General features: G+C 29.5%; 3 protein-coding genes across 3 annotated transcripts in view; 1 reads left to right on the forward strand and 2 right to left on the reverse strand.

Annotated features, from left to right (window-relative positions):
• LOC119671145 (mannosyl-oligosaccharide alpha-1,2-mannosidase IA) overlaps positions 1-8,254 on the reverse strand; it is a 112,105-nt gene extending 103,851 nt beyond the window's left edge. Inside the window, exon 1 of the mRNA XM_038081676.1 lies at positions 7,201-8,254. Coding sequence (XP_037937604.1) covers positions 7,201-7,776 — 576 coding nt within the window. The 5' untranslated portion in view covers positions 7,777-8,254. The remainder of the gene's footprint in view (positions 1-7,200) is intronic.
• Positions 8,255-9,529: 1,275 nt separating this feature from the next.
• Positions 9,530-11,166, forward strand: LOC119671147. The gene is made up of 2 exons (XM_038081679.1): positions 9,530-9,847; positions 9,904-11,166. Exons 1-2 carry the CDS (start codon positions 9,578-9,580, stop codon positions 11,134-11,136), a joined length of 1,503 nt encoding a protein of 500 aa, XP_037937607.1. The 5' UTR covers positions 9,530-9,577; the 3' UTR covers positions 11,137-11,166.
• On the reverse strand, positions 11,134-13,297 carry LOC119671146 (activating signal cointegrator 1). Its single transcript, XM_038081678.1, has 6 exons — positions 12,912-13,297; positions 12,335-12,843; positions 11,800-12,272; positions 11,606-11,727; positions 11,357-11,551; positions 11,134-11,302 (listed from the first exon to the last, which is right to left on the reverse strand). Exons 1-6 carry the CDS (start codon positions 13,093-13,095, stop codon positions 11,226-11,228), a joined length of 1,560 nt encoding a protein of 519 aa, XP_037937606.1. The 5' UTR covers positions 13,096-13,297; the 3' UTR covers positions 11,134-11,225.
• Positions 13,298-20,594: the final 7,297 nt, after the last annotated feature.

Consider the following 20,594-nt stretch of genomic DNA (forward strand, 5'->3'; position numbering starts at 1 on the left):
ATATGGGAATAAATACTAAAACAACAACAATTATCAATGTTAAACAATTGTCATATATCTGTTATTAATAACAACAACTTTAAAGCCTATCTTCATGGTTAACTTGCAATCACAACGCAGATGTTACGCAAATACTTTCTATTAATTGAATATTAACTGATCTTCTGACAACTATTGTGTAATGATCACTATAAAAGGTCACTATTATGTATAAATAATTCAAATAACAGTTACAAAAAATATATAACAGTATATAATACCTATATATTAAGGAACGTACTTTACAAATCATTTTAAATAACATCAAGGAACTATGTATGATGTTAAAAATAAAATTTACACTCCTTCACAGATCATCTCACTCTTTTTTCTGTTTTTATTTGTATATGTCTTATCTCTCTCTTAATCTTTCTCGTAGCTTTACTATGATCTCTTCCTATCTACGATATCTCAAATAAAAATAATTTCGAAGACTATTAAGACTGTGCTGTCACACAGGATAACTCTTAGCAATCAAGGCTAAAGCTTTCCTTGAATAACAATAAATTTCGCTGATTCACAACCACTGAAGAGAACGAAGTTGCAATAAATAGATATGCTACCTTCTATTCGTGGCTAACCTTTCCAGAACTGCCCTGCGTTTCAGAACATTTTTGGACGTAATATAATATAAGATTATTGACTATATATGTAGATATTTAACGGATTTGCATTTAAATTTAGTATAGGCGAGCTCCATAAATTACTTGACAACTAACACTTTCACTCAGAAAATACTATAATGATTAGGTAGCCTGATACCTGTTGGCCTGCCTAACACAAAGCTCTATAACAATACATATCAGCGCCCAATCCATTATGAAATAAAGTCCTTTGAAATAAAATGTATACCAAACATTGTTAACAAACAATGAATCGAGTAACTCATAATATAACATTAATTTGAACATGCTTTATACTTTATGGTTCTAAAACAAGATCCTATAAAATAAATCACGGTTTTTCTAAGTCTCACTGATTTAATAATATTCAATATATATGAAAATTAAATTATAATTATCAAATTGCGAATCTAATCATGCAAAATTTATTTTTAATTCTATATATAATATATATAATTTTCATATATAATAAAAAATGAAAATATATTGAAAATATATAATGGAATATTATATAGACTGCACAAACGCAACCATAGGATATACATTTGATAATGACGTCATATAAAATTTGATAGAGTTTTAATATCTTACAAAATCAAAAACAAAAAACAAAATGGATCACTGAAATAGATAATTTCAAATTCAATATTTTATTTCCCAATTTCTTATATAATATATTATTATAAGAAAACTTATTATAATATATTATTTTTTATTTAAATAACTTTAGCATTTCTTTATTTTTACAACATTTAAACAAGTTATTATTTGAACACAGAATTTTCATATATATATTAAAATAAAAATATATTTGCAATACTTAATCGACTATTATATAGAGCAGGGCTCTCCAAAGCTCGATCCGCGTCATGCGGCCCGCGACAATTTTCTAATCTACCACAGTTAGGCAAATTTTTCTACGTTATATTTTGATAACATTACAATATTTTATATTTGTGGTATTCCAAATAAATAAATTAAAACTTTTTATTTCTATTGTACTTAATTGGTAAAGACTCCAACATATATTTCTTTGAACAACTGGTAAAAAACTCGTATCCAGCCGTAAGTAATTATATTGAAATTAAGATATTTTTCGTATAGCAATAAATGAACGTATGTATTTATTTCTGCCACCCCTCCAACCTATTCCGTGATTTACATTGTGACCGAAAGGTTTCCGGAAATTTTAAATAAAACGCAAAATTCTTAATCTTCATCAATATTTATTTTATCTCCTTCAAAATATGCTCCATTAGAAGCGATACACAAATGCCAACGTTTCTTCCAATCATCAAAACATTTTTTATAGGCGCTTTCCGGTATGGCTTTGAGTTCCCTCTGCGAATTCTGTTTTACGTCTTCTATGGATTCAAAACGCGTTCCTCTGAGTGGTAATTTGAGGTTGGGAAACAGGAAAAAGTCACACGGTGCAAGATCAGGTGAATACGGTGGCTGTTCGATGGTATTTATTGAATGTTTGGCCTTAAAATCGTTGATAATGTTGAACAAATTGAGGTGAATCGGAACAAGCCGGGCGTTGACACGTCGCATACACAAATTGTCCACCAAAATCAAACGAGCCATCTCACGACCGATGCCTAGCTCTCGTGCTATCTCTCTAACACTCACATGAGGATTTTTGAACACGATTTCCTTTGCCTTTTCAATGTTTTCGTCGGTGGTAGAGGTCGAAGGTCGTCCAGAACGCGGCATGTCTTCGACGGTCGTACGACAGTCCTGAAAGGCTTTGTACCACTCATAAACTTGAGTTTTCGATAAAACTGATTCCCCATAAGCCTTTTGTAGCATTCGCAACGATTCTGCACACGAAATTTCGTTCGAAAAACAAAATTTGATGCAAACTCTTTGTTCAATATTTTTTTCCATTGTTTTTTTCGCAACGCACTACTGAGGTGAACTGGTTTCAACAGCTGCCGTAAACGAACTGTCCTGACAGATCGCGCTCATTTTTGGCATAGTAAATAAGGACAGTGCTGCCAAACTACATAAACTTAAAATATCGAAAAATATACAGCGCGCGAATTTTAAATGAGAATTTCCGAAAGCTTTTCGGTCACAATGTATATTGGCCCGCGATCTTCTCTGGTCTGGACACACACAATCATTACATGATTTCGTTACGCATTTAAAAATGACATACGAAATTTGATATCAGAGTTTTGATGTCTTACGAAATCAAAAAAAAAACAGAAATGGGTCACTGAAATAGAAAATTCCATCTTTAAAATTTGTTTTCAAATTATTTCACTAACTTCAGCATTTCTATCTTTTTAAAATCTTTAAAAAAGTTATTATTAGAACACAGATTTGAAGCTTTTTATCTTTAATAGGCTGGCTTTCGCGTACCAAAGTGGTATTAAATATTATAGATAAGGTATGAAACAAAAGTATCTTTACAAATTGTTTTATATATAAACAAAATAACCAAATAGCTGCTATTTGCAGTAACTGCATTTGGCTGATAAAACAAGAAATACTTCTAAAACAACGGTGGTCTGATATTAACATATATTTAACAATTTTTTCGTATAAATTCAAACGTTTTGTAGCACATATACAAAAATAATATTTGAGAAACATATGACAACTTTTTATTATCTCCAGTATATCACATTAGGAACAAACAAAAATTTATAATGATTTTGTATACATACATAATGCATTCCAGATGAATACATATAAAATTAATTTAATAATTTTACATATCTCCATTTTTATATAATAATATACGATATTAGTTTGCAAGGGGTAACCCATTTTAAGGAATTCCACTATTATGGATATCAAGATCCAACATAGGTAAGCCTAGCCATAGGACATTGTCATAAAATTAATTGGAAATACCTAAAAAAAGCGTTTCAATATGTACACAAATTATTATGATTAATCTGTTAATATTTCGAAGACTATTTAGTTTAAATATACAAAAGTTTATGCTAAGAGGTTTCTTAAATGAACAGGACCACTTCTTCTGTCTGGTGAAAAGACCCTCCCGTTCTGAAGACCGTACAGCGGGTTTACAACAGTGCACGGTTAACAGATATGTGCATTTATAAGCGCGCCCATTCGATAGAGTTTTCACTGTATGTCGGCCATCAGAGAAGATAATAAGTATATGATAAAATGAAAACACGCAACAACCGCACTAATGTATAGAGTAATTAACAAACTTAATAAACTTTGGGTGTTTACATTAATAGATCGGCACCTTATCGATAACAAGATTTCAATAAAGAAGAGTAGATGTTAAATTTAGTATTAAAATGAAAAGTCTCGTTCTTAAATTTTTTTAATTAAAAATTTTCCAGCTTTTAGATACATATGGTCGCTACAGGTGTGTGGTGCACATTCATTATATTTATGGAATCAGGAAATATTAGAATGTTATATTAAACTAAATATATTTATTTTCTTATTTCTTAACTTTTAGAAACATATGGTCGCTACAGGTGTGTGGTGCACAAATATTATATTTATGGAATCAGGAAATATTAGAATGTTACATTAAGACCGAAAAGTTTTCGGAAATTCTCATTTAAAATTCGCGCGCTGTATATTTTTCGATATTTTAAGTTTATGTAGTTTGGCAGCAATTAAGGACAATTACTATGCCAAAAATGAGCGCGATTTGTCAGACAGTTCGTTTACGGCAGCTGTTGAAACCAGTTCACCTCAGTAGTGCGTTGCGAAAAAAACAATGGAAAAAAATATTGAACAAAGAGTTTGCATCAAATTTTGTGTTTCGAACGAAATTTCGTGTGCAGAATCGTTGCGAATGCTACAAAAGGCTTATGGGGAATCAGTTTTATCGAAAACTCAAGTTTATGAGTGGTACAAAGCCTTTCAGGACGGTAGTACGACCGTCGAAGACATTTCGCAACGCACTACTGAGGTGAACTGGTTTCAACAGCTGCCGTAAACGAACTGTCTGACAGATCGCGCTCATTTTTTGCATAGTAATTAAGGACAGTGCTGCCAAACTACATAAACTTAAAATATCGAAAAATATACAGCGCGCGAATTTTAAATGAGAATTTCCGAAAACTTTTCAGTCTTAATGTATATTAAAATAAATGTATTTATTTTCTTATGTTAGATCAGCTGTTTACTAAAACAATATTTGCTGACGTATGTAAATTTTATATACTTATATATTTCATTAAAAAAATTGTTTTAAACCAGACTTATTAGATTTAAAAAAAGTTTATTTGCAAATAACAATAAATAAATAAATAACAATAAATATTCGACAAAATAATGAAAAATTTAAGCAAATAAAGATTTTGAATTAAAATTTCTGGTATACAAAATAATTTAATTTTTATAACAAAATACATAAATATATATTATACAATTAGCCATAATTTAAATTATTCGATAAAATAAATCAGGCATATTGTGAGATACATTTTGATATATTCTAATAAAAAAGTTAATCAAGTCGGATTGAAATAAAAACTGACAATTAATAACAATCCATTGACTTGGATGAGAGACATATATATAAGTTTGGTTAGGTTATCAAACATAGGATGTGATTTACTTAGAATCCCGATGCTTGTGAGAAATGAAAAATAGTTCTTCAAATTCACTAATAAAGGATATCTAACTGTATACGGAGAAGCGCAGAATGATAAACCTAATGAAATCACTCAATTAAATACATTATAGTAAATAATTTTCCTTTCAATCAATTGATTTGAATAATATTTTAGAATTCTAATCAACATAAAGCTATGACATTAAAAAGGCTTTTTTTAAATTTCTTACTAATGTCAAATTTACGGATATCCTCGACATGTAAACATATATATGGAATTGAAAATGTTTGTTGAAATTATAGCCTAATATCAGATATACGCATATATGAAACATACGTGTATATACTCGAAATCTATAGAAAGGAAATTACGAAAAATTTTATAAAGTGAATATCTAAAACGTATTATGGATACGGTTTTCTTACTTCAAGCCGATTAAAATCTCAACATTACTAGAAATAACTAAAATATTCAATCCAATGTAAGCATATCCCAAAGCAAGCCATATTAAAATAAATTGTGAAAACAGGACATATATTAAATCACTCCACAGAGTGAGGATTGAAAAAGCCAATGAAAAAACCGTCGTTAAGAAGGCAAAAGACATTGATAAACTAACGAATGTTTCTGAAGTTTTGTAAAATAATATACCATTACAAATGAATGTTATTAAGAAGTTGCGATTTTTTTTAGTTTGATCTTACAGAGTTGAATAGGAAATAAACATATTGTCCAACTAAAAACTACTGTGTTAAAAATGATTTTTTTTAAATGCATTTTAAACTCTCTCTCCCTTAACAAAATTAACTGTATGCGAGTGATTGTTATTGGTATAAAAGGAAATTTTAACTATATAAATATTAATATTGAAACATTTATAAAAAAAATATTATATTATTCAAAAATTTACCTGTTTTGTTTACTTTCGTTTTTTTTCCAAAAATCTCTGACTAACATGTCTCAAATAGTATGGTTAACATACATAATACATATTCCTATATATGGTATACTAAATATGTGTAAACATTTTATTTTGTTTGAAAATTGCAAATTAACTTTGCTTTAAAAATTTTACGAAAATGAAATAAAAAAACATAAAATAATTAATTCACCAACTGTTTTCACTTTTAAGTTTCGGATTCTGAATCTTTTATTCAACAAAATTGCGAAACCAGATATTATTGTAACTATGTCTGTATGTATATTAATTTCCAAAGAAACGTAGAATAAGCAAAAATTATTTTAAAAAAAAATTACAAACAAAAAAGAAATATATCAAGTAGGTCAGTAGTGAATGCGAGCTAATAACGAAAAAAAAAACAATAATTAAACATTTTTATGTGGTACGTTCGGAGATCTTGAGATGCGATGTTGTCCGTATTATGCGGATAGACCAAAAAAAAAAAAAATTAGGTGCAGAACATAAACGTATAAGATTTTCGTTTTGTTAGTCAAAGATTATAAAATAGTGTGAGAAAATAAAATATTTGTAACAGATTTTAATAAATTACTTTTACTTTAATGATTAAAATTTGATAAACAAAATTATTTGAATTTCTAAGCCATTACTATCTTTCTTTTTCTTTCCTCTTTAAAGAGTCACAAGGCCACATTTTATCAATTAAAAAAAGTATTATGTAGTTTGAAAACTAATGCAAAAATAATTTAGAAACATTAATAGAAAACAACTTAGAGATATAAAATGTATATTATATAATATACATACAATTGTTTATACAAATGTATTTAGTTACTTTGCATGATTGCTAAGTGAGCGTTAATTAATGGTTTTAATTACAATTTTCAAATATAGAGAAATATGAGTTTAATTTTGTACTTATAAAATACTTAGTAAATTTTACTTTAGTATAAAACAAATCATTTTCCACGAATAAAGTTTATGACAAAACAAAAATTAAAATGACACGTGTTTTCATTGAAAGGTTAATACATATTTTAAATCTTAAACTTACCTCTTTTACTTTTAGCCTTTTTTCTTCTACGAGATTATCTGGATCTGCATGTCCTCCAAATGACATTTGTAGGTTAACATTACCAATTGGTAATATATTATTCTCTAATCGACCGGATATATCATCGTTATTATAACCGGCATTATTCTTCAACGGCGGAGCAGCACCTTGCTGATTGTCATCTAATTGTGGTGAATCACCATTAGCATCAAAATCCGTATCGCCATCATTATTATTATTGGCATCTATCGTATCTTGTTGAAGTTGTGGCTTATCTAAGAGCTCACCAAGTTCTTCTTTGATTTTTGCTTGCAACTTTTTACGGTCACCCATAAAATGTGGATCCAATTCCTTTGGGGCGTGCGCAGCCAATGGTGGTGCTGGTATAAATATTTCTGGACCAGCTTTTTGGAATTGCTTATAGACGCGCAACACACGATCGCTACCAAAATTATCGGGTAATAAAAATATACCCCCAAAGCATAGAAGACACAGCGTTATAAGTACAAGTCCGATAAGGCATTTCTCACGCGAATGAAAGTTAGATTTTCTACCAATTGGTCCGATACGATACATATTTAAATGTTTAATTTGCTAATATCTATGAATTATTTAATTACAATAATAATATTTTAACAAATGTGAAATTGCAAAATTATTTTCCACAGCTCATTCCATTAATCCTACAATCGTATCAGCATTGAACAATATTATTGCACTTAATAAATACACAAGCTTTTAATTAACATAATTATTATATTTGTGCACGTTTATTTTGTTTATAAAAATCGAAACTTATCTGTTCACGGCATTAACAAATCACACGCACACACAATTTTAGCAAACAAACAACTATAACAACTGGCTGTCAGTATGACAGCTCACTAGCAAAACAGAGAAAGTAACTCGCGTTCGTAGGGCGAAATGTAAGTGAAAAGGAATAATGAATGCCTTTATTTTTATTTACAATTGAATTTCTTTTATTGCACCAAATATAAACAAGTATACGTATAGTACAAAATGCCAATAATAGCAACTTAATAAATACATCAATAAATAATTAGTTAATAGATATTATCCTAGAAAATTCCAATGTTAATATAACTGAAGTATTTGTGCATGTATTCACGTATTATTATTTTAAAAATAGTTTAGGATTCCAATATTAATAATCTTTATTAGATATTAATACACTTTTCACTGTATACGGTTATAACAAAATTAACGACTCAACCCGCTCTCCCATTGCCGTGTTTTTCAACTAATGGATTTGTTTAAAAATCTTTTGTAAAAATAATTCGACATTTAAGCTTTTGACAGCTGAGAAATTATTGCCACCTAATTTTATACTTTTTGTAAGCAGCTCGAAAGCATTAATAATAATTATTTATATTTTTAAATTTAAATTTACACACGTAAATTAAAATATGTGTACAATCAACATTGTATAAATAAATGTAATAATAAAATTAAATTATATATAAACTTTAAATTTGTATCTATATGAATACAATATATCTTTTATTTAAGAATATAACCAATTTTCATAAAAAAATGTAATATTAAACACCAAATCTTTAATAATACTTTGTACACTGCGTGCAATATAATATGGCGTTTACACTGGCCGCAAATGAGTTATTTGAAAGTGTTTACACTCGTTGTTAGTCATTTGTTTTCATATTAAACAGCTGATTTGTCAACGTACCTGTTGATTTGATTTTTTACCTGTGTAAAATATACCTTCAAATTTTACGAAATAAACTAAAAACTCGTTTTTAACTCGTTTAAAACTCGTTTAAAGAATCGACTCAGTGAAAAAGTATATCAAGGACAGAGCCCTTAAATTATTCACAAAAGTTGATATGTTGCCCAAATTCACTATAACAAACCCTAAGTCCACCTCAGGACGCACAGGAAGATATACTGATCTACGGTCCGTCATCAGTTAGAAAATAAATATATGATAATGATTCTAGTATAGTTGAAGTTTAGTGTGGGGCAGGGATAAGCCCCCCAGCCACAATCGAGTAAAAGTCACAACAACAACAACAAATATTTTTCGTTATTTTTCTATGATACTCAGTTTAAATATTTATGTCATTGAAAGTTAATTGCAAAGTAATGTTCGTTAATACAATAACAGCCTAAAAATCGTGTTCCTGCTACTGCAAATATCTAATTTTAGGTGTTATACTCCACATTCAATAAATATTTTTTTATATTCAGTTTCTATGTTTTTTAATATATTCGGTGTTATGTGGACGTTCAGTGCTACTTATTAAAATGAAAACAAACCAATGTAATACTTTTAGGCATATTGGCATCACTGCTCATAATTTGCATTGAAGTATAAACTATAAACATTTAAGAATTGATGGACTATTTAAATTTTAAGTCTGACAAAACATTGTTTACAAAATGTGAGAATAAACATAAAAACAAAAACTTTTACGAGGAAGTTAAGTCGGATGTGCTATGTGAAGACGATTTTGGTAATGGTAGCATGGAAGAACAGCAGGCCTGTGTATCGAAAATGGATGCAGAGCTATTATTAGACGATTCACTAAATCTGAATTCTTCAACTACAAAAAAAGGAATGAGATTTGAAGGACAAACTCTTTTTTCACCACCGTTTTTCGAAATGGTAATTTTATAGTCAATTATAACCAAAATTTTTCTCATTTTAACTTTATATTTTAGCAAAATACTTATAATGATCAAATTCTTAAGAACACTTTGATAGCGCGATGTTGCACTTGTTCTGTTGTACTACGTGGTCATAAGAATGTCTCATCAAATTTTTTAAAACATTTGCGAAACCAGCATACTTATTTATATAAAAAATATGAAACCATCAAATTTGCTAAAAGTCGAAATAGTCGGAAAAGAAAAAGCAATTTTGTGTTGGAATACGAAGAACCAAATTCTTTACTCGACTACGAACAAAGTTCAGAAAATACGGACTCACACATTACCCAAGAAAACGCATCCCCACCTGAAGTCAAACCAACTTTAAGTATTGAACAGAATTTAGCAAATGATCCTCTTAGCATTATGGACAATATGCATGAACAAGATGCTTTAGAAATGAACGGCAAAATGACTGAAGATAAAAGAAACATAAATAATGAACTAGCAAATAATGAATTTATGATGAATATTGATAATATACTTGAGCATAAATTGAAAGACTTTATAACTAAAAAAAATTATGTTTCAAACGCAGAAGTAAATTCCTTGCCAGAAGAAAACTTACAAAACTCGATGCATGTTGCTCTCGAAAAACAAGTGTGTTCCTTGCAGAAAGAATGTGAAGAATTGCGTAAACATTTAGAACAAACAAAAATTGGGAGGGAACAATTACAACGTGAAGTTCAAGCCATGGATAGATACATAAGACGAAAATCAATAGTTATACGAAATATTCATATAAACGATTATAAAAATCCCCATAATGATATACTACAATTTTTTGGTGAAAAATTATCGCTCCCAAATATAGATATTAACAATGTGAATATAATGACTAAATCTAATAATTCTAGACAAAAGTGTAGTTTGGTTGTGGAGCTAAAAAATGATAGCGATGCAAAATTAATATATAAAAACTGTTGTAAATTAAAAAACACTGGAATTTTTGTTGAACCATTTAATTCCCAATATACACAAAGGCGTAAAGAAAAACTAATAGTACTGAGAAAAGAAATTAAAAGACGTAAACCTGAATTAAAGGTATTTGTTCAAGGCCACCAACTTGCGGTTAATGGAACTAGTTTCTATTGGGACGACATGGAAGGACTGTGCATAGCTCGAGTAATAAATTGGGATAATTGTACTGTTAAGCCTGCCGCTGAATATCTGGAAACTGCGACGGGATTAAATTTATCAGAATTTTTAAATGTATTAAAAAATTATAATGTGCAATTTAGGTAGAATAATTTAAAGTAAGTTTTACTTAATAATATTTAATATACAAAAAGTAATATAACTTTTAGTCGTTCCATTTTTGATATATTTAAATTTTACTGCTTCGTGTTGTCCGATTTTAATCGCATCAAAGTTTTGCATGCTGCGTTATGTAGTTTAGGATCGATTTGATCTGAAAAGATACAACTTATTGGCAATTGTTCAAAACAGAAATATTTATTCATACAAATCTTATGTTGTCCTTTAATTGGAAAGATAACAGGCAATTGTTGTGGATTAGTACAGACAAAAACAAATGCACTTTCTGATTCTCCGTTAGGATAAATATCACGATATTCTTCTTGTGCCAGACATTCATCAACTATTACACACCCAAGTAAACAGCCCGTTGGGTATTGTTTTGGAAATTTAATAGTTTTATCTAACAATGAAAAAAAAGTGTAATTTTCTTTGTTCTATACAGTACGATTTTTACCATTATAATAATTCATGTAAAATTGTTCAACTTCTTTAATTTCGTCTTCTTTTGGCTCTTTAGCAGTTGATGCAATCCAAAGTCTACCACGGTGTTCACTATACCATATTCTACCTTCATGTCTAAAATTAATAAATTAAAGAGTGAATATTACATATTTATGAATAAAGTTATATTATTTAGATTATTGTTACTTCTTTATACCAGCCACCAACAAAGATGCATATGGTTGATGCATTGATAAGCAATGCCGCATATCCTGCATTTCCAGGAGTTGTTTATCTTGGACGCGATTATATTTACAGTCCAACCCTTCGTTTTTTAACTTTGATTTGTCGAATGCATTACCGTCGTTCATGTCGGTATATACAGGGCGAAATTCACTTATATTTGGATCAATATCAGACACATCTGAAGTGTGTTTTGCATTATTACTTTTATTAGACCATTTGTTTGCCTTATTAAAATCGGAATTTGTAGCAGCGATCTCTTTTAATAAATTACGTTCATATTCCTCACTTATAAGAGGTTCATCAGGAACTTCATGACCAGCAAAATCAATTTTATATTTGCGTTGTGCACGACTGGCGTGTTTTTTATCTTGTAAATTATTTTGCAAACTCTTTAATTTTTCACGTTCAGCATCGGAGAGCCATACTGAGTTCTCCTAAAATAAAATAGGTTGTTTCGTATATACTTTTATGTTAAGAGATAATTTGAAAATATTACCTCAAAGTAGTCCATTTCATCATCTATAACCGTTGTACGTTTTTCACTGTTCCTGTCGTATTCTAATAAACGATCTCTTTGTTCTAATGCTTTTTTTAATGACTCCCCGCCACCTTTTTCTTTAAGTGATTTTAAAAGATTTTCACTTTTTTTGTTAGTGGTTTTTAAAATTTGAGCTTCTTCATTAGTGCACACAATATTACCACAGAACAGACAGGGACCGCTGCCCTCCTGTTCACAAACAACTCTACCGCAGCTAAGACAATTATTTATCAATTTGTGCTCAGATGCTTGACAGTCACAATGTCGCCTGCCTTTTAGCATAATAACATCTCCCAACACATTACCATCTTGTGAATACAGATTGACATATTTATTTTTCTTTTTTACACCTTGTTGAGAATTTAACGATTTCTGCTGCGAATTCACATTTTGCTTAATTTGTGTACTGCCATGACCAGTCGACTTTTTCTGATTAGAATTGGATTTTTTACTGGGCAATGCAACACCTAAGTGATATATAAAAATCATTAGTATGTATTTTATAATTGCTTTTTGAGTGCTTTTCTATATTTACTAAATAATCGCTGCCTGCAATCTGCCAAAAACAACCGGTGATGATCTTCGTCTTTATTCAATAAAGTGTTGAAATATTCATCAAATTCTTCAGAATTTTTCAAAGAAAGTATATATTTTATCATATCATCTGGTATTTCGAAATCCAAACATATTGACAAACGATCTCGCAACCACTTTTCCATTTTTATTTTAATAATTCAAATAGTCAATAAATTTAATTGTGTTGCGTCTCAATAGCGGAATTTGGCAACATAACCACAAACTTGTTGATCAACAGCTGTTTGATGAAATGTTACATTGAGAAATTACTTGGCGAAACTCACTCTCTATTTATTGCAGTAATTATGGTTATAAATATAGCATATTCAACATACCAAACCATTTTGTAAAATTTTGAAGTTATTAAAAAGTTAAAAATTATAATGAATATCAAATTAATAACAAATTGAAAAATTTTAAAATTTCCTTTTACAACAAAATTAATTATAGTTAAAAACATTTATGCCTAACTAAGCATAAAGCGAACTGCAAGAACTTCTCCTGAATAGCATTATAAGCTTTGCCAAAGGTTTTAAGTAATTCTGAAATTTTAGTTTTTAATTATACGATAACACAATGGGCCTATAGGTCTAAGTGGATCCGATATAACCTGCCTAACAAGCATAAACGGTAGCAAACAACTAGTTAATATATTCAATTCGTTTTTTACTTACAATCACAGTTCGTATTTGCGGCTCATGAGCCGGCAAAAAACTCTTTTCATACGATGGCTAACGCTCACGAGCGAGCCCAACTACAGAGCTCATGCTCACGAGCAAGAGCTCCCATTAAGTTATAAATGGGCTCACGCTCGTGAGCAAGAGTATGAGCTGCGACTCATGAGATCTCATGCGCACGGTTGCCACTTGAAAATTTTTTTCTGTACCAAAATTAGTTTAAAAAGGTACCATTTCTGTAAAAAAAGGTCCAAAATTTTTTTGGACCTTCTTGTTTTCTCGTTCTGTGTTTTTCATAGTGTTATAAATGAACAAAATATAAAATAGTGCAAATTTGCATTTATAAAAAAAATTAATTGGAAATATCCACAATAAAGTTGGGTCGTCAAAAATGTACCATTTTTTGAACATGAGTACTAAACGAAAAAAATAAAAAAAAAAAGTACCAATTTTGGTAACAAAGTACCATAAGTGGCAACCGTGCTCATGCGCCCAAATTAAGATTTTGCTGTTATTTTTTTTTGTGTGAAAACATGTCATTAAAAAAGATTTAAAATATTAATAACCTTAAACTAACTAAAATATGGAAATAATTAAAGATCCTAAAATAAACAATAAATATATTTTTATTGTTAATTTGTGGAAAATAATATTTTATAAATTTGTTTTTCAAATTCAAATTATTGTTTTATTATATTGTTTTAATATGAAATTATACATTTTCACATATAACGTTTATAAAAATAAATAAATAAAATAAACTAATAAACCTCATGAGCAGGTCTTCAATATGAGCAACTTGAAGGCTCACCCTGGTGAGCAGCTCTGCAATATAAGCCAATTATGGGCTCACGAGTTACATTCTCATACCTCTTGCATACCTTAGTATGCATTTTATTTATGTTTGTATAGACATGCATATTTTCATAAATATCGTATTAACGCGAATATGCATGTTGATATAAATATTAAGCTGTCTACTATAGCGTTATCTAGGTAATGCTATTGCAAAGACAGCAAGCATCAAATTCGGTACCCAGGTGCAAAAATCTGCTGAGTTAGATATTTTGCATTTCAGGGTTAACTGAATTTGATTATGTTTCTAGACTTAAGATATTGTTTAAGAAATATTTTTAATTTAGTCTTAAGATTCACTTCAATAAAGGAACATATAATTTAAATTTTGTGTCTTTATTGAACATAATTGGCGCAGTCGACGGTGATTTGTCTCAAGACAAAAAGAGAACCTTAGAAAAAAAATCAAATCGGTAATAAAGTGCAAAGATTATCTATATCTAAAAAGTGTACTTTAATAAAAAGTTTTAAAAAATAAACGCTAATAAACTGCAACAACTATTTGTATGCAGAAGTTAACTTTAATAAAAAGTTTTAAAAAAAATAAACGCTAATAAACTGCAACAACTATTTGTATGCAGAAGTTAACTTTAATAAAAAGTTTTAAAAAATAAACGCTAATAAACTGCAACAACTATTTATATACAGAAGTTAACTTTAATAAAAAGCAAATTCTTAAAAAAAAAAAAAAAGAAGTGCAACGACTATTTATATCAAAAAAGTTTTGAATGCGGAGAGTAAAAGCATTCGACTTAAATCGACCAATCATGAGCAACGAAATGGAGCAATTGCAGCAAAGACTTCAGGAAATGGAAGAAGTTATAAGGAGGCAAGAAGCTAAAATTCTGCTCCACGAACAACAACAAGTTCAACAAGTGCAACAACAGCAAATACAACAGCAAGTTCAACAAGTACAGCAACAACAAATACAACAGCAAGTTCAGCAAGTACAACAACAGCAAATACAGCAAAATATGCAGCAACATCAAGGGCTTCTAGCACCAAAAGATATTTTGACGCAATTCCGCCAAATTAAATGCCTCAACAAGGATCATGATGCCATTGCTTTTATAGCATCAGTAGAAGCTGTCATGGAACTATGCCCACCAGAAAACCATCAATTAACGAAGCTAGCAATGACCATTATAATCAACGAGAAGATAACAGGTGATGCCGGCAACTATATTCGAGGACTTGGACCAAATACAACCTGGGACCAAGTTAAAATTAAGCTAATGGACTATTACCGACCGAGGGCAACATATGGTGATATTTACAATAAATGTCTCAATATAAAAGTAAGTAATTTAAGAGATTTATTTTCTTATTTTGAAATGGCGAGGTCAAAACTTAATAAAATATATACATTCGATGATAATAAGCCAGACATTTATGAGCCAAGTAGAGTAGATAGGGACTTAGTAAACATTTTAATTGACAAAATTGACATACCCTTAAGAACATATATTGATCAAAACAGTACACTTAACGATGTTATTAGGAAGTATACGCAAATTAAAGCGTTAGACGATCCACGAACAATTCACTTTAATTATAGACTGAAAAGACCATTACAGTCACAATACTATAATAAACGAAGTAATCAGACACCATCTGCACCCAATAATCAATATAATTACAGCAGTAATTTCAGGCGAAATAATCAGAATGATAATTCAACACAGTCAAACCAAAATAGTAAGTTCAATAATTCAATTCAGACTAGAAACTCACATATGAGTGTTGATACCCAAAATACTAGACGTAATCAAATTAATAAAAGAACTGATTTTCAGCCAATGGATATTGGTAATGTAGAGGAGGATGTAAATTTTTTCAACCTGCCTCGATCTGCAGATTGCCCATAATAACAATAACAATTGGTAGCAAAGAAATTAGATGTCTCATTGATACCGGTTCTGACACTAGTTTAATTAAACCAAATATTCTCAAAGATCATTTCACTGAACAGAAACTCCCAACACCCATTTGTTACCGAACAATAAATGGAATTAATCAGGTGACACATAAAATAATTACTTCTATACCTAGAGAGTTTAACGTCTCAGGTACCTTCCATTGGAAGGTAATTGACTTCAGTAGTAAAAATTATGATGCCATAATAGGACAAAATTTTCTCATCCCTCTTAAAGCTAAGATTGATGAAGAGAATAAATTTGTCAACATATTAGGCAATATTATACACTTTAAAATTTTTAGCCCCTATAAAAATCAGGAAATATGTACGCTTGAATTCAGCGACATAGAAAATTTAGATTTGAGACATTTAAATTCTGAAGAAAACCAATTATTAAAAAAATTATTACAGGACTTTAGCGAACTATTTTTCAAAGAGGGGGATAAACTCTCTTTTACCCACGAAATTAAGCACGAAATTGTTACTACAAGTGATCGACCTATTTATTCAAAAATATACAGATATCCACAAACTCATGAATTAGAAATTCAAAGGCAGATAAAAGAAATGTTGAAGCATAATATAATTAAAGAAAGCAATTCTGCTTATAATAGTCCCTTGTGGGTAGTCCCAAAAAAAGTGGACAAATCTGGTTCTCAAAAATGGCGGATCGTAATTGATTACAGAAAACTGAATGAAGTTACTGTAAATGACAAATTTCCAATTCCTAATATAGATGGAATTTTAGATAAGTTAGGTAAAGCTCAATATTTTTCGTCTATAGACCTTGCCAAAGGCTTTCATCAAATTTTGATGCATGACAACGATAGGAAGAAAACCGCATTTTCGACCCCGTTAGGTCATTATGAATTTTTGCGGATGCCTTTTGGGCTTAAAAATGCCCCATCCACCTTTCAACGACTTATGAATTCTGTGCTTCGAGAATTTATAAATAAAATTTGCGTCGTTTATTTAGACGATGTATTAATTTTTAGTACTTCCTTGTCTGAACATATGGAGAACATGAAAAAAATTTTTCTAAAACTAAAAGAAGCAAAGCTAAAGATCCGATTAGAAAAATGTAGTTTCCTAAAAAAAGAAACCGATTTTTTGGGGCATATTCTTACATCTGAGGGCATAAAGCCCAACCCAAATAAAATTGAAGTGATACAAAAATTGAAGCTGCCTACTACACAAAAACAAATTAAATCCTTTTTAGGAATTACTGGTTTCTATAGAAAGTTTATAAAGGACTATTCTAAAATAGCCTATCCAATGGTTGCATATTTAAAAAAGAATGCAAAGGTTAATTTAAATGATCCAAATTATATTATTTCATTTGAAAAACTAAAAGATATCATAACAAATCATCCCATTTTAAAATATCCTTTATTCAATAAACGTTTTAAACTCATCACTGATGCCAGCAATTTTGCAATCGGCGCAATTTTGACTCAAGAGGGTCACCCAATTTCGTTTGCTTCGCGAACATTAAATGACCATGAAAAAAATTACTCCACTATTGAAAAAGAATTATTAGCAATAGTGTGGGGAGTAAAGTACTATCGACCTTATATTTTTGGGAGAGAGTTTGATCTGCAAACAGATCATCAGCCACTTAAGTGGTTACAAGTAAAAAATTCTGGTAAGGATATTAGTCCTAGACTGCAACGATGGTTAGTGCAGCTGGGAGAGTACGATGCCAAAATCGATTACATTACCGGAAAAGAAAATAAAATAGCCGATTTTCTTAGTCGAATTAATTGCGATGAAATAAATATGTTAGATTCCGAAAATTTGGGATTCACCTTGGATGAAATGTTAAGAATCAAAAATTTAAGCGCCGAAAATCAACAAAACCAAACATCAGTTTCCTTGGAAGTACAAGCTAATAACTCCCAAGATAATAACACGAATTTAGAAGAAAATGATAATAACCATAATGTATCAGTTGAAGGCGAAACTATTCATTCTCAGGTAGAAAATTTTAATGACCATTTTAAAATTCTTGATACCATTGTAAACCGTTTTAGGAAACAAATAATCTTAGTAAAAACCAAGACAGTTGAAGTAATCAATATTTTCAAAAACAAACGAGTTTTTATCGATAAACGGGATATTATCTCTGAAAATGTTATTAATATAGTACGAAGACATTTTGATAATGCCAAAGTCGCAATATACTCTGAACTTAATCATCATGAGTATAATAAGTTACAACAAATTTTATTAAGTACATATTCAAATAATCAGAAAATGTCCTTTGTGAAGTGTAGCTATTTTGCCAAAGATATACAGGAAGATCATGAACTAAAGAAACAGATAGCATTTTTTCACAAATATGAAGTAGGACACTCGGGAATTATTCCAACTTATGAGGGAATGAAGCATAAGGTTTACCATCCACAACTGAAAATTAGAATTCATGAGATAATCAATAATTGTGATATTTGCAATGGAGGGAAATATGACCGAAATCCTATTAAATCAAAATTTCTATTCACCCAAACACCCACAACTGTAAATGAAATTGTTCATATAGATACTTACGTTAACAGTAAGCAATCTTTTATAATTTTTATTGACAAATTCTCAAAACATGCAATCTTTTTCAATTTACCTGACAGAAATAGTCGAACGATTGTAGAAAAAATAAATAAATTTTTAGCCATAAAAGGGCATACAAAAACATTTATTTTTGATAATGAGTTTAATTCCAGAAATATTCGTGACTTTCTATCTGCTAAGGGTATAAACTACCATGCCACAAAACCTAACAGTCATACAGGGAATTCTGATATTGAAAGGTTAAATAATACTCTTACTGAACGTATAAGAACCTTAAATTTAGCAGAAAAACTTCCAATCACAGCTCAAATGTGTAAAGCTATAAAATTCTATAATAATTCTTATCATAGTACAATAAAAGCTACGCCATTAGAAGTAGAATATAACAAAATCGATCACAAATTAATTAAAAAGCGAATGGACGAAGCAAAACTTTTTAGAATTTCCAAAAGAAACCGAAACAGAGAAAATTATACAGAAAACCGTACAGAAGGATTTATTAAGAACTATAAAAATGTTAGGCATAAAAATGAACCTAAATTCATAAAAAGAAAATTAGAAAATATTCACACATCAAATATAAAAAGATCATATAAATTTGCAGATCCTGGCTTTTGTAATGACTCTGATGATGCTCATAACAGGAACCCAACAAATGTTACAAGTCTCCAAAATTACTGAGGAAATTGGTTACACTCAAATTAGATTGAGGGAAGTAGAAATAATTAATGACACAATTACAATTGTACACATGATCGATCCAAATGAAATTAACTTGATAATTACACAAATCAAAGCAAATATACAGAATTTAGACATTTTTAACAAAGATTTATTATACAAAGAGATAGAAATACTCCAAGCCAAAGTAAAATCAATAACTCCATCTTCAGAAAGTGTTAGGCAGAAAAGAGGGTTGCTGAACGTCGTTGGTAAAACATATAAATGGTTGTTCGGAACTATGGACGATGATGATCGTCAGGAAATATTAGAACATTTGCGAATTACAGAAGAAAATAATCATAATTCCATTACTACAATAAACAAACAAGTCCAAATAAATCAATACTTTAATGAAAGCATGGTTACTTTAAAAAACAATGTAGAAGAAGACAGAAAAAAAATCAAAACCATTTATGAACAAATTAAATTAAAGAATAGTGAAGTTGTTAAATATTTATTATATATTGACCAAATGCAAAAAATTAGGTTTTTAGAAAATAGACTCAACCAAATACAAGACAATATATCAGCCGCTAAGCATAAAATGTTACATCCAAGCATATTATCCATTGAAGAAATAGAACGTTTTAATATTGATTTTTATAAACTTAAGTTATTAAAATTAGGTATAATGGAATATAAAAAATCTATGTTAATTTTTGCAATTAAAATACCAACAAATTTTATTAAAACATTTGTAAAAGCTATAGTACCAATGCCAAATAAAGAATTTATGGAAATTAATGTAAAACTTGAACATGTAATAGAAATAAAAAATATTGTATATACTTACGAAGAGGAAATGGATTTAAAAAACTTAAAAGAAAGTCAAAACTGTATTTATTATCAAAATTGTGTATTAAAGTTTAATAACAAATTCGAAATTTTAAATATGGATGAA

This window comes from Teleopsis dalmanni, chromosome 1 (genome assembly GCF_002237135.1).
Source record: "Teleopsis dalmanni isolate 2A chromosome 1, ASM223713v2, whole genome shotgun sequence".
Classification (NCBI taxonomy): Eukaryota; Metazoa; Arthropoda; class Insecta; order Diptera; family Diopsidae; genus Teleopsis; species Teleopsis dalmanni.

Coding starts and splice junctions, on each gene's coding strand:
- LOC119671146 (XM_038081678.1), bottom strand. CDS start 13,095: ATGGAAAAGTGGTTGCGAGATCGTTTGTCAATATGTTTGGATTTCGAA. Junction 12,273..12,334: donor ATGAAATGGACTACTTTGAG/GTAATATTTTCA, acceptor ATTTTATTTTAG/GAGAACTCAGTATGGCTCTC. Junction 11,303..11,356: donor TAAAGGACAACATAAGATTT/GTATGAATAAAT, acceptor GTATCTTTTCAG/ATCAAATCGATCCTAAACTA.
- LOC119671147 (XM_038081679.1), top strand. CDS start 9,578: ATGGACTATTTAAATTTTAAGTCTGACAAAACATTGTTTACAAAATGT. Junction 9,848..9,903: donor CACCACCGTTTTTCGAAATG/GTAATTTTATAG, acceptor TTTATATTTTAG/CAAAATACTTATAATGATCA.